Source organism: Martes martes, assembly GCF_963455335.1.
Source record: "Martes martes genome assembly, chromosome: 12".
Taxonomy (NCBI): Eukaryota; Metazoa; Chordata; class Mammalia; order Carnivora; family Mustelidae; genus Martes; species Martes martes.
The window spans coordinates 63,581,329-63,595,603 of record NC_137900.1 but is presented as its reverse complement, the minus strand read 5'-3'; the positions used below and the strand labels follow the sequence as shown (position 1 = coordinate 63,595,603).

The 14,275-nt window shown below is 48.8% G+C and overlaps 1 protein-coding gene and 1 long non-coding RNA gene across 2 annotated transcripts in view; one reads left to right on the top strand and one right to left on the bottom strand.

Annotated features, from left to right (window-relative positions):
• Positions 1 to 11,532, top strand: part of TRIM14 (tripartite motif containing 14) — a 26,338-nt gene extending 14,806 nt beyond the window's left edge. The window contains exons 3-6 of the mRNA XM_080820548.1: positions 2,136 to 2,369; positions 5,182 to 5,344; positions 7,125 to 7,217; positions 9,964 to 11,532. Coding sequence (XP_080676674.1) covers positions 2,136 to 2,369; positions 5,182 to 5,344; positions 7,125 to 7,217; positions 9,964 to 10,499 — 1,026 coding nt within the window. The 3' untranslated portion in view covers positions 10,500 to 11,532. The remainder of the gene's footprint in view (positions 1 to 2,135; positions 2,370 to 5,181; positions 5,345 to 7,124; positions 7,218 to 9,963) is intronic.
• On the bottom strand, positions 7,307 to 14,275 carry LOC308353614. The gene is made up of 4 exons (XR_013967795.1): positions 12,541 to 14,275; positions 9,103 to 9,217; positions 8,443 to 8,491; positions 7,307 to 7,456 (listed from the first exon to the last, which is right to left on the bottom strand). It is a non-coding gene; the product is annotated as an uncharacterized lncRNA (long non-coding RNA).

The following is a 14,275-nucleotide window of genomic DNA, read 5'->3' as shown; positions in this document are numbered from 1 at the left end:
ATAAACTCTAACTACTGAGCAATGACTTCCCTTCCCTCCAGGCCCTGGCAGACTCTCATCTACTTCCTGTCCCTGTGAACTGGCCTATTGTGGGTTATTTCATAATAGGAAATCATCCAGTATTTGTCCTTTTACGTCTGGCTTATTTCACTCCACATGACCTAACGGTTCACCCACAGTGTAGCATGTACCAGAACGCTGCCTTCTTTTTAATCACTGCCTGTCCTTTCATTGTATGGACGCCACATAATATATATAGTAAACATATATATATATATATACACTTCCCATATCGAAAATCTTGCCCACCTTCATCACCAACAGTGCTGTAGTGAGCGTCTTGGTACACAGATGTTCGTGCACGTGTGAAAATGTTTTCGGAGATCAATGCTTGCAAGAGGAACTGCTGCATCAAAGGATGGTTGCAGTCAACATTTTGATACCGCATTGTCCCCTAAGAATGCTGACCCAGTGTGGCTAAGTGTTCTCCACACCATTCCAGGCTCTGCTATTACCAGTCAGTTAAAATTCCTCCAGGCTGATGGCCAGAAAGTATTTTCTGGTACACTGCCCACTTCCTGGACTGTCTGAGAGGCCGGGTACCCCTTCATCCAGCTACGGGCACTTATAAGCTTTTGGCCCATTTTAAATTGAGTGATTTTTTTTTTAAACTCCATGTGATGGATGATAAACCCGTGTAGCTTGTTGGAGCCATTGTCTATGGAACCTTTCTTCTTAAGAGTTCCATTTGTTTATACACTCAGACCTGCTGTGGCTACTTTGTCGCTCTTTGAGTTTTAGGCTCCTCTTACAGAGGTTTCAAATTTTTAGAAATAAAGTTGTTTTGTATTTCATTGTGACAGGTTTTTTTTTTTTTTAATGTATAGTGCTTTAATCTCTGTGGAATTTCTTTTCTGTTTACTTTTTATTGTAGAAAACCTCAAGCATACCCATATATTTAGAAGCAAATACCAGACATGCCATTTTATCTGTAAAAGTTTAGCGTGTTGTTTCCACAAGATGATACATTTTTTTTTTTACATGCCCTGCCATGTTGTCATCATTACACCTGTGAAAATTCATAACAGCTCCCTTTTATCCTTCAAAATCCAACCGGTGGTCACATTTTCAACTGCGTTATAAATGTCATGTTTTCTTTGAATTAGAAGTGAAATAAAGTTTCAAAATGCATTTTGTTGGTGTATATCTCAAGTTGATGGTTACTATGTTCCTCCGTTCTCCCTGCATCGTCTAAATTGGATTTATAAGTTAAATTTAGAGTGATCAGGCACAGAGTCTCATATTTTGGCTACACTACTTCCTAGGTGGGCTTCTGTTTGCATTTATTTTTATATGTGGTATGAGGATCTAATAAATTTTTTTTTCAAATACATGGTTAATTGCACGTTGTACCAACACCATCAATGGAATAGTTCACTTTCCTCCCTGTAATTTGAAATGTGACCATTACCTCCCTCTCTCTCTCTCTCTCTCTCTCTCTCTCGCACACACACACACACACACAGATTTCATTTCTGAATTCTTTTGTGCTCTTGTTCTTTGTCTTTGCCTGTGCCATGTGGTTTTAAACCCTGTAGCTTTACGGTTTGTTTTCATATTTAATAAGGCAGGTCATCCTTCAATGATCCTTTTAAAGCAATTTGTGGCTTTTCTTGGGCTTATTCTTTGCCACCATAATTTGCCATTTGTCTAATCCACATGTTAAGGCTGGGATTGCAATGAATTTGTAGACTATAATGAATCTTTCTTTTCTTTTCTTTTTTTTAATAATGAATCTTTCTAGCCAGGAATGTGGTCTTTTCTTCCACACATTCAGAGGTCTTTTTTTTTTTAATGTCTTTTAGTACAATTTTATGCTTTATGTAGTTCATTACAGTTTTTGTTAGTTTATTTTTTGGTATCTTGCTATTTCCCCCCCCACCCTTATTTCTGCATGCATTTTCCAGTTGGTTATAGGTGGTGGTACTTGGGAAAGCTGGAGTTTTTATGAGCTGGTCTTACGCTTGCCCAGGGACATTGCTGAACTCACTTTTTAGAAGTTATAATTGTTTTATGTTGATTATTCCAGATTTCCTGGTTGGCAGTGATATCATTTGCAACTGGCTTCTTTTCAGGCTCATGCAGAGTCAAGTAAAACCTGGCTGACGGGAAAATTCACTGAACTGAGACTGCTACTTGATGAAGAGGAAGCGCTGGCCAAGAAATTCATCGATAAAAACACGCAGCTCACCCTCCAGGCGTACAGGGAGCATATCGAATCTTGCAAAGAGCAAATAGATGGCATGCACAGCCTCTCCACCAGGGTCTGGAGGATCAGCCAGGAGCCCGACCCCATACAGCTGCTGCAGGTAATGCTGGGCCCCTGCCCCCTCCTCCCCTGCACTTCACCTTGGTTACTGGGGCATCAAACACAGGGTTTACGCAGAGTGAATACACAAAGAATTGCCTGGCCAGCCTGCAGGTTTTCTTGCCCCCACACAAGTGGTAAGGAAATAGGCATTGTTAGGAAGGGTAGATCCATCTTGGACTAATGACATCATATTTACAGCCACCGTTTTGGGGGCCGGGGCCCTCTGTGTTCCAAGCACTTTCTGTATCTTAGCTCTGACACTTCCTAAAATGCAGCAAAGTGGCTATTCTCACCCCATTTTATGAATGAGCAGTTGAGGCCCAGGGAGGGTGAAGTGACTCGTCCAAGGTCACACAGCTGAGAGGCAGCAGAGCTGTGATCAGAAGCCAGGTTGTCCTGAGTCCAGAGCACAGCCACCTGGCCCTCTGCCTGCTAAGTCTCACTCGAGACCCCCTCCTGGAAAGGCAGGTGTCCTTCCATCTACGGAGCAGGCCCCAAGAGGTGACTCAGTTTGCTCAAAGGGCAGAGAAGGTTGGTACTCCTTGGCCACTGGGATCTGTTGGAGGCTATCACCCTACACGGAGGGAGAGTCTAGGAAATAGCCCCTGTGATTGGTTGCTCTGTTAGTGAACATATGTTGTTAAGCGTGGTGCTCCTGTTCCCAAGGAACTACGGGAGAAACTCCCCTCCAGTGTCAGTACCGCTGTGCAGCCCCATGCTCTGGGACTGCTTTCCTGCCCACGTGGCCCTTCCCTGGTTCCTTCTTTGCCCTGGCTTCTGGAACTCTCGGAGCTACACAGGTTTCACATGGCTCGGCGGACACCTGGCAGCATATGCTTTGTTCCTCCGCTCACTCTGGCTTCCAGCTTACTTCCCCACCCTGATGTTTCCTTGCTTAAGTTTTCTCACTGTAGAGGAAATGCCTGCCCTGTTAGATAACCTTTGGAAGATGCTTTACAGATTTGTGGGATGAGATAAAGGTGTCACTGAGTCTAATCACACATTAGGCTTTGGGGGGAAAATAAGCTGACAAACAAATCGGTCAGCAGCAAACCAGTGAAGCCAGTCCCCGACAAATATTTCTAGGCTTGTGCGTGTACGTGGCCTTGGTCAACTCAGCCTAACAAAAAATAATCCTAGGTGAGTCGCTTTCCTAGGCACCCTGGATATTATAAAGAGGGGCAAGTTGCACAGAGGGGTACATTTGTTTCTTTAAAAGTGATGGTACTTGGGAGGGCTATCTGATACAAAGGGATGCTTCCATGGAGAAGAATATTTTTCTTGCATCATAGAGTTTCATGGCTTGATCATCTTTTTTCTTTATTCTCTGGTGCTAGAACTACTGATTTTCATCATTTACCATTCCTCCCTTCTGCTTGCTCACTCTTGTATATATACGGATCCATACTATACTGAGTAACCTGTTGGCGCCAGGCCCCTGCTTGACATTAGGAGCTTGAGGGTAGGGAGGCATGCTCAGAAATAGCTATTTACAGTGCAGCCCCAGCGAGCTGGCAGAAGTATGTCTAAGAAGTGTCCAGTTCTGCATAGGGGCTCAGGGAAGGCTTCTAAGGGGGAGGTGACTGTGGAGCTGGGTTTGGGAGCATGAGGGGCTCATCAGGGACATACAGAGGGACAGAGGACATCCCAGGCAGAAAGGAATCATGTGCACATGAGGGCCTGGCAGGCTGGAGAGCTGCTAGGGTTTAGCCTGGCTGGAGGCAGGGCAGGGGTACGAAGGAGGGGGTGGCGTTGGGGAGTTGCCACTGGGTCTGGAAGCCAGGCCTGGTTAGCAGAGGGCTGTATGTACCTGGCCGTGGGTTTAAATTGTCCTGTAAAGATTTTGGAGCCAGAGGAGCATTTTGAATTGGGGAGTGACCTGCTCAGTTTAATGCTTTTGAAAAGTCACTCTGGTGACAGGGTGGAGGGTGGATGTTGGAGGCCAAGACCAATGGACAAGCATCAGGAGGAGGGGACAGGCAGGTCTGAGACATGTGACAGGACTGGTGAGTGGAAGTAAGGGGAATCCAAGATGATGCCCAGCTATGGCTTGAAATACAGATGGCTAGGGAGCTGTTCCCCGAGTTGGCAAAGGTGAGAAGCAGGTGTGCTTGATTTCCTTATTCTATCATAAATATTTACGGAGAACCTACTACACGTCAGGCCCTTTGTTAGATACTAGAGCTGGGGATACCAGGATGGTCCAAGGAGCTTCTACCTTGCAAAGCCACACTTAACCCAGGAAGGCTATTTAAAGGATGAGGTCTGGAGTTCATCGTTGTTTGGTGGGGAAAGTAACAGTGGGGGACCAGTCAGAAAACAGGACAGGTCCCCACGGTGCGGGGCGGGGGCACTCCCCCTCAGTCGGCATTCCTGCTGAACTTCCAGGGTCTTTGGCTTTCCTCCTGGAACATGGTTTCCTGCTCCTTCCTTTGGGCATGCCCAAGGGACTCTTTCCCCAGGAAAACTGGCCCATCATTCCTTTGGTCCCCCTGGATGTCAGGCAGAGCCTGGTGGCAATGTCTGGAAAGCTTCAGGGCTCCCTGCAAGGTGGTGAGCAACTTGGTGGCAGGGGCAGTCAGCCAGCCTCCTTCCTTCCTCTGCCCCTAAGGCTGTGCACAGAGTAGAGCTCCAGGAACATGGAAGGGAAGGAGAAATAAACTCTGGTCCTGGGGCGGGAGTCGGGGGCACAGCCTGGGCTGCTCCCAGATGCTGGGGCAGGGGGGGCCACCCCTTCCGGGCTGGGTTTGTCCGAGGGCACAGCGGTGGAGGCTGGGACGGCAGCCCCCGACGCCCCGCACACCCCGCAGGAGTACCGGGCTGCCGAGCAGGAGATGCAGCAGCAGATGCGCCTGGGAGAAGTGTGCTACCCCGCGCCCCTCTCCTTCGAACCCGTCAAGAGCTTCTTCCAGGGCTTTGTGGATGCCATGCAGAGCTTGTTACAGACGCCACTGGACACTCGCCTTAAAGAGAGTAAGTTGCTGCGTGACCAACCTTGTGTCCTTAGCTCCCCTGCTACCCTTTAACCCAGAGATGAATGTGAAGACCTAAATCCCGTCTCTTCCACCCAAAGGCCAGTGGCTGGGCGGTGGAGGACTCCTGGGCCTAGGCCCTACCCATCCTTCAGACTTCACCTCCTTCCTCTTCGGAGACCACGTCCTACCTTCCCAGCCATCCTGCTCCGCTTCTGCCCCCAAGTCACTCCCAGGATTCTGCTGCGTCTTACCTTCACCTGCTCTGGGCTCCCAGCTAGAAGAGCCATCTGCCCCCCTCCCCTCTTTCTGGCCAAGTCCCAGCCATCCCTGCCGAGCCAGCCCAGCTGGGCTCACCTGGGAAGTCTTGCCCCATCACCCTGGGTCGGCTGTGCTGGCCAGCTGCCCCGCTGCCTCTCCCCACTCCTCGCGCTGCCGGTCTCCGGCCTGGGGCTGTCCCTGAGCTGGACACCCTGCACTCGCCTCCCCCTGCCTGTCGTAAATGCCCAAAGGGCAAGAAGTACTCTGAGTCCTGCTCCAAGGTCCCTGCAGGGCATAGCACCAAGTAGGTGCTAAGAAATACCTCCAGTCATTTATCTCTGCTCTTAGGATTCCTCCAGAACGTCTACTGAGCCCTAATTCTCTGTTACACACAGCAGGGTACAAACCAAAGGTCTTGCCTTTGTGGCGCTCAGGGTTCTGGGAGCAGGACAGACAGTAGTAACTGAACATGTCCACGGTAAGAGCTCTGACGAAAAATACAGCAGGGTGAGGAGAACGCAGGGTGACCAGGAGGAGGAGCTTCTTCCCGGGGATGCGGAGCTGGCATCTCTGAGAAGGGGACATACATCTTCCCTGCAGTCCGCTGCTGCTTGACTCCAGTCACCTCCTAGTAAAGTTAGGCCCTGGCTACTGCTACTGCGGCTGCCGTAGTTCCTCCCCCAGGCCCTCGGGCGTCCCTCCTGCCCCACTTCAGGCTTGAGCCTCCAAGCAGGGCCTTTGCCTCCACTCACCCTGCCCCATCCACTCCCCACCACAGAGCTTTGGAAGTTCTGTTCGTGTCTGCCTTCACTCAGACGCCTGCCATGGCTTCCCAGTTCCTGTGCCAGTGCGAGTACTTGTCCTTAATACCTGTGCTCCTGCTCATACCCTCTGGCTGGGAAAGCCTCCCGTCCTTTTCTCTGGATGTCCGAATCTTCCCTGTCCTTTAAGGGCTCACTGAGGTGCTTCCTCCTCCATGATGTCTCCCTGGATTCCTCTCTTCTCTGTGCCTTGGCGGGTAGCTCTGGTGAGCCCACCTCTCACCTCTTTTACCGGATGGAGCTGTGGAAGACAGGAACCATGGCTTGGGTTTCCCTTGAACTCCCTCACACTGGAATGAGACCTGGACATGGCCTTCTCTGATGGCCTAATTTCTCATTTTCCACTTTATCCCGGAACTGGCATGTCTGCCAGGCGGTTGCCTCCATGCTTGACTGTTGAATACATCGTTGATTCGCACGGCCCTCCTTGAGCCCGCTGTCCCGTCCCCAGGTTCAGGGGACAGTCACACTGGCCTGAATCCACTTCCCACCCTCGGAAGTACGCTTCTCCTTAGACCCGAGTATTGTCCTAGGGTATTCCTGTCGTGAATTCCCGAATTTGCATTTACTGCTTAAATATGCATGCGCTTCTGGGGGAGAGATGATCTGAATTTCCAGTTCTGTAATATTTTTAGTACATTCTGTAATTTGCTCTGCCTGCATGAGGGCCAGGCACTCATTTCTCACAATCTGTTACAGACACGAACTGCCAGCTCTCGGGCTCCTCGAGCACCAAACTAGCTTCCTTGTTGAAAACAAGCCCCTCACCGGAACGATCACTCTTCTTAAAATGTAAGCCCTGGGACTGGGGAGCAAAGGGAGGGTGGAGAGGGCAAGGCAGATTGGGGGGGTCACAGAAATGGAGGCACCCCCTTTTTTTTACTAACAGACCCAACTTGGGTTTTTTCAACCTTTATTACTAGTTTTTAAATAACAGAAATAAGGGGCATCTGGCTGGCTCAGTTGGTAGAGCATGCGACTCTTGATCTGGGGGTCGTGAGTTTGAGCCTTGCATTGGGTGTAGAGATAACCTGAAAGTAATAATAATAATAAATCTTAAGTACAGAAATAATACATATTCATTGCAGAAAAACTAGGAAAAAAACCCAAAATTTTTAAAGTCGCTTGCCCATAGATAACTACTATTATTGTTTGCCCTGTTATGTTAGCTTTCCTTAGTTTATCTATATATACATATAAGAATATATTTAATATATATATTTTTTACAAATATGGTATCATACTACACATACTGTTTTGTAACCTGTTTTCATTTCATCTTTAAAGTAAACTTTGAAATATAAAATACATAAAAGTACAGAAATCAAAGGGGTGCTGCTCAATTATTTTTTTTAAAGATTTTAATTCTTTTTAGAGGGGGACAAATGGGGAGGAGCAGAGGGGAAAGGAGAGGAAAAGCGAGACTCTCTCCAGCAGCCTCTGTGCCAAGCGTGGAGCCCACAGCAAGGCTCAAACTCACAACCCTGAGATCATGACCTGAGCCAAAACCAAGAGTTGGGTGCTTAGCCAATTGAGCCACCCAGGCACCCCAATCATTTCTTAAAAGTAAACATGGTATATAACCTCCTTCAGACCAAGAAATGAAAACTTCCAGCTCCCCAGAAGCCTTCCTCATGCAGCCTCCTCTTCGCTCCCCACCAAGAGTAACTACTCTCCCGATTTCTGACACTGTAGATTAGTTTTGCCTGTCTTTGGCCTTTATAGGACTAGATCATTCAGATTGTACTTTTTGGTGTTTTTGCCTCTGTCACTCAACATAATATTTAGGAGATTTATCCATATTATTGTGCATAGAAGTAACTTGTTTTCACTGCTGTAAATAGTATTCCATTGTATGAATACAGCACACTCAAACTATGGAAGGACATTTTAGATTGTTTCCGGTTTGGCCTGTAGTGAATGTTGCTCTGAACATTCATGTGCATGTCTGTTTGATGCACATATGCATGCATTTCTGTTGGGTATTTACCCAGGAGTGGGAGGAAAGGATGCTTACCATAGTCGCTTCGTGCAGCACTGTTCTAGAGATCCTATAGAAGTGAAAGCTATAAGGATTGGAAAAAGAGGGGGATATCATTATGATGTCATATAATGTCATGCGATATCATACAATATTACGAATATTCATAGATGACATGATTACAGGAAATCTGATATAATTAAAAGATAACTTAGAATTAAGTGAACTAAGAACTGTTGCATATATCATTATACAAAATTCAATCCTGTTTCTGTATATTGGCAATAAACAATTGGAAAATGAAATTTTAAAAACATTATTTTCAGTGACATCTAAAAAAAAAATATCAGGAATAAAATCTTCAGATGTGCAAAACCTTGCTACAGGTTTTGCACTCCAAACACTTTGACAGTATCTACTAAAGCAGAATATCCATGTACCCTACCATCTAGACTTCGTTTTCCATGTCTACAGATGTGGTACAACGCAGTGAGAACAATTATTGGGAGTTAAGTCAGCACCACATTTCTGGGATACAAGTTGGCAGTATTTACCAAAGGCCTTAAAAGCAAAATTATCCATCTTAACCCAGTAGTTCCTCTTTTAGGAATGTATCCTCAAGCAATAATCAGATGCATAAAGATGTAATTATATTAGTGTTTTCAGGAGCCTTTTTAAAGCCTACATATTGGATACCTGGGTGGCTCAGTTGGTTAAGCGGCTGCCTTTGGCTCTGGTCAGGTCCTGGGCTGGAGCCCCACCTAGGGCTCTCTGCTCAGCTGGGAGCCTGCTTCTCCTGTTTGTGCTCTCTCTGAAAAATAGATGAATAAAATATTTAAAAAGCCTAAATATTGAGAAGGGGGAGGGATAGGTTAAAGTATAAAACACTTAACACAGCAAAATCTTAGGGTCACCATTAAAACACTCTGATAAAAAATATTATTTGAGGGACGCCTGGGTGGCTCAGTTGGTTAAGCGGCTGCCTTTGGCTCAGGTCATGATCCCAGCGTCCTGGGATGGAGTCCCACATCGGGCTCCTTGCTCCGCGGGGAGCCTGCTTCTCCCTCTCCCTCTGCCTCTGCCTACCACTCTGTCTGCCTGTGCTCGCTCGCTCTCTCTAACAAATAAATAAATTTTTTTAAAAAATTTAAAAAAAATATTATTTGATAGGGTAAAATGATCACAAATACAATCAATAAAGTTGAAAAACCAGATTACACAAAAGTGTGTATGGCATGATACCAATAAGAAAAACTATAAGTGGCAAGATAAAAACTGGAAGGATATACATCCAAGCGTTAATAAGGACAGGATTTTTTAAATTTAATTTTTAGAAATTGGCAGCAAATTCCATGGCACAAATCCAGTGAAATTTTCACTCCTTCCCGTGTCCCCCCGCTAATGCCTTGGATGCAATTAGGGTTAAAAGGGTGGCTTTTCATTTATCTGCTGGCAATTCCTGGCATCTCAATTTCTACCGGGAAGTTGTCGGGACCAGGGGCGGGGGAGCTGGCCCCACCCACCAGGTGTGGCCCCCGATGTCCCCACCCTCCGCAGATGCACGCACGCCCACCCTGGAGCCCGACACGATGCACGCGCGCCTGCGCCTCTCTGCCGACCGCCTGACGGTGCGCTGCGGCCTCATGGGCCGCCTGGGACCCACGCCCGCGCTGCGCTTTGATAAACTGTGGCAGGTGCTGGGTCGCGACTGCTACGCTGCGGGCCGCCACTACTGGGAAGTGGACGTGCAGGAGGCGGGCGTCGGCTGGTGGGTGGGCGCGGCCTACGCCTCCCTGCGGCGCTGCGGGGCCTCGGCCTCCGCGCGCCTTGGCTGCAACCGTCAGTCCTGGTGCCTCAAGCGCTATGACCTCGAGTACTGGGCCTTCCACGATGGCCAGCGCAGCCGCCTGCGGCCCCGCGACGACCCTGACCGGCTCGGTGTCTTCCTGGATTACGAGGCCGGCATCCTCTCCTTCTACGATGTGTCAGGCGGCATGAGCCACCTGCACACCTTCCGGGCCGCTTTCCAGGAGCCACTTTACCCCGCGCTGCGGCTCTGGGAAGGGGCCATAAGCATCTCCCGGCTGCCCTAGGGGCCACAGCAGGAGTGACCGTCCTAGGCCTTCCACTGCTCTGGTCTCACCGGAGCTGATGTGGCTGGTCTACTGCCAGCTGCCCAAGCATCCCCGTCTTCTCCCCCACAGGATGCCCTGTGCTTTGAAAAGCCTCCTTTCCCAGGCGAGTTTTCAAACAGGCCCTAAAGGCCGGTCTTCTGCCGGGGCGCTCTCAACGGGCCTCTCCACCACCACCAGAGCACTTACATGACACTACTTTTAGTCCAGGTGCTGCCCCCAAGTGAGTCTTGGGCATCCCGACCCTGTCAGAAGACATCGTCCTCTGCCTCTGGCCTCTCCCTCACAGAGTAGTCAGCAATGCCTGGCACTTGGTAGGCGCACAATAAATGTGTGAATGAATGAGAGCCATCCAGCCCCTTCTCCCTAAAGTCCTTTTGATCTGCCTCTTCCTCTCCACTCTGCTTCAGCTTGTCCGTGTCACCTCTCTTCAGAGTAGCCGCACTTCACACCTCAGGGCCGGAACTCCCTCCCATTCTCATCCTCCACTGTACAGCGAGAGTACCAGGCCTAAAACTTCATTTAACCTCTTAGAACTACCAGAAGGTTCCCAAGGACCACAGAGAGAAAAAGCAGGCACTTTACCTTAGCATTCAAGGCTTTTCTAGTCTGCCCCCAAACTCCCCGTGCTCATTTAGCTTCTACCGCTCTTTTCAGAGACCCTCCAGCACCTTTGCCTGTCTCAGCCTTCCCCTGGCTTAACTGCCCCAGGAAGTCTCCCCAAACCACAAGAACCTCTCTTACTCTGAGAGCCACAAATCTGGGACCCTGCTTTCCCACTAGGTTGGAAGCTCTCCAAGGGCAGCTATGTCCCACACCCTCGCCACCCTGAAAAGTTCAGGTGTCCCTTTCCCTCCCAGATGATGACCAGCAGCCAGCTACCACTGAAGCAAAGAACAGCTGAGCTGAGAAGTCCTCATGAATCACCCAGCCTAACCTCACTGTACATTTGGGAGAAACTAAGGTCCTGAAATAAAGTTCCTCAGAGCCCTCCAGCCCCAAGGCAAGTGTTTTACTTGCCCCCTGTCCCAGCTCTTCAGGCCCAGCTTTCAATGTGGGAGATTTTACTGCTTATTCATTCCTCAAGGGATGTTGGGAAGAATCAGCAGGCGACTGTTGCTTAGCAACCACAGGCCGTTTCCCCAACTGCCTTGGAACTAAAAGAGGAGGAGCTAAGAGTAAGGTCTGGACAGGCCCAGACATCCCCATGCTCCTCCTATCCCACAGTTGCAGGCGCTGCCAAGAAAACCCAGAGAACCCCATTTTCCGTTAAGAAGGCACAGAAATACAGAAGGCCAAACCAGGAGGACCTCAAGGGCCAGCTCCTCTAGCAGGAAGGGGAAGGCCTCTTTTTTGGGTCTGTGCCTTGGTTCTGAAGATGTAGCCTCATTTGTCAAACTCCCCAGATGGTTTTGGAATCATACTGTGTTAAAGTATCTTAGGTGCTCAGCCAGAGGGCGGTGGCAGGGTGAGGAAGATGCAAAGCTGGAACCCACTCGTGCTCTCGGCATTCGTTAGTTTGAACCACATAAAAATGCCAATTTCCAACAATTTTCTAAAAATGCCACTTTCATACAAGGCAATGTAATACAAGTGGAAATCAAGGCAGAAGGAACCCTAAGAGTATCTTTGGTTGTAACCAAATCACTTAAAACTTCAGCTGGAGAGACAGCACGGCGTCTAGGCACCCTGCTCCGGGCGGGAACCCTGAAAAAAGGGGAATTAATTCTATTGGAGATGACCCACAGCTGAATTCTGACAGGGCATTCCCGACAGAAGATGAAGGACGCGCCTAACCCTATGAGCCTGTTCATCCCTACGCACACAGACCTACTTCCAGACCCATGGGGGGCGGGCCCAGGTAGTAACAGCACCTGCTGCTTTGTCAGGCATTATTCTAATGCTTTACAACTATTAACTCATTTGATCCTGACATTATTCCTAGGAGGTAGGAAGTTATCCCAATTCTACGCAGGGCAAAACTGAGATCCAGAATGAGTACCTTGCTCAAGGTTACACAGCTGGTGGTGGAGCTGGGGTAGTGCTCACGTCCCGCAGGCCGGATTGCTTGGGCGAACACAGCTGGTCCCTGGCGGGTGCCTGCTCACTCCTGTTTTGCCGGTGATGCTGTGCTCTAACCTCCTGAGTCTGCCTCTGGATAACGTTCCTCAGGCTGAGATGAGGTCCTGTACCCAGAGAGGAACTTGAGTTTGGAATGCATGTACCAGAGACAGAGCTGGAGTCAACAGGACAAAAACTGGCTTTGATTCAGTGCTGACTCCGTATCAAGACCTGTGCTGCCAGAAAGTGGCAGTTTCAGTGCACAGTCATGTGACCTTGGGCTAGTCACTTCACTTCTCAGAGAACCTTCTGTAAAATGGGGGCAGTGACCCTGCCTTCTAGTATTGGCCAATGGCTATGAACTTGTTTAAAAACCATCCAGTACTGTACCATGCCAGGACCCACAAGCCTCCCCAGCGGCCATCCTGCAGTAGCAGGAACCTCCTTGAATATTCTCAATACAGGACCAGAGTGTCCCTTGGGGTCCATGACTAGAAGATCACTGACCTAATTCTCCTTCAGATTTATACTTACAGAAATTTCTTAATACAGCAAACTGCTTGCAGATATTTTTTTAAATGACATTAATTTTATGGTCTGTGACTTAATAAATATGAATACTGTAACCTTTTAACTGTGTTCTTCACTGGGAGTTCATGTTGCTTCCCGGCCCAGATAGGACCTCACTCACCTGGCGTCCCCTCCACAATTTTCTTGTGGTAGCCAGCTGGTCCCAGGTTCAACAGTGCCAGTGATGGGGAGTTCACTACGGAGTATCACTAAGTGCTTGCCTACATGCAGACAAGCCCTCCCTCCTAGCTGCTCCGATCCAAGACAATATTACGTAGTTGTTGGCATCTCTGTGATCATCCTTTAGCAACATGGAAGCCATCTGTGGTCACTCACTGATTCTTAGAGATTCAGGGACCCTCCCTCACCTCTTGCATCTCTTCTGTTTCTGCAATTCTCCTTTGTCAGGGAGCAGGGGAAAGTGATGGCAGCCTAGCAGAGGACACACACACAGGTGGGCCTGCACAGCCTGGTCCTGGCGGGCAGGAGTCCGCGCTATGAGAAGGAGCCAAGCTGCGTGTGAGGTGAGGTTAGGGGTCAGCACGTGGGTGTGGGGCCAAATCTCAGTCCAGCATATCCCCAGAAGCCTTCCTTGGTTCTCCACCACCTAGAGAAGAGAGTCCAAACTCCACAGGCTTTAAGGCAATTGCTTCCCTCTTTTTTTTTTTTTATTTTTTTTTTTAAGATTTATTTATTTTAAAGATAGAGCAGGAGCCTGGGGGATGGGGGAGAAGCAGGGGCAGTAGACAAAGGGAAAGGGAGAGAGGATCTCAGGCAGACTCCACACTCCAGTGCAAAGCCTGACGTGGGGCTCAATCTCACGACCCCAAGATCATGACCTGAGCTGAAATCAAGAGTTGGATGCTTAACCAACTATGCCATCCAGGCACCGCTCCCTGCTTCCTTTCTGACCACCTTCTAAATCCTTCATCCGCATGGAGCCAGTCCCTGCCAAACCATCACCTGCATGTCCTTGGACACTGTGGCACCTCCCAAGTCTGTGCCTCAAATCCCAAGATTCCTCCTCCTGTCACTTCCTAACCTACAAGGCTGAGGTAAAGTGCCACCAGAAGGCCTTCCCTTGCCATGCCTCCTCTCCCAACCCT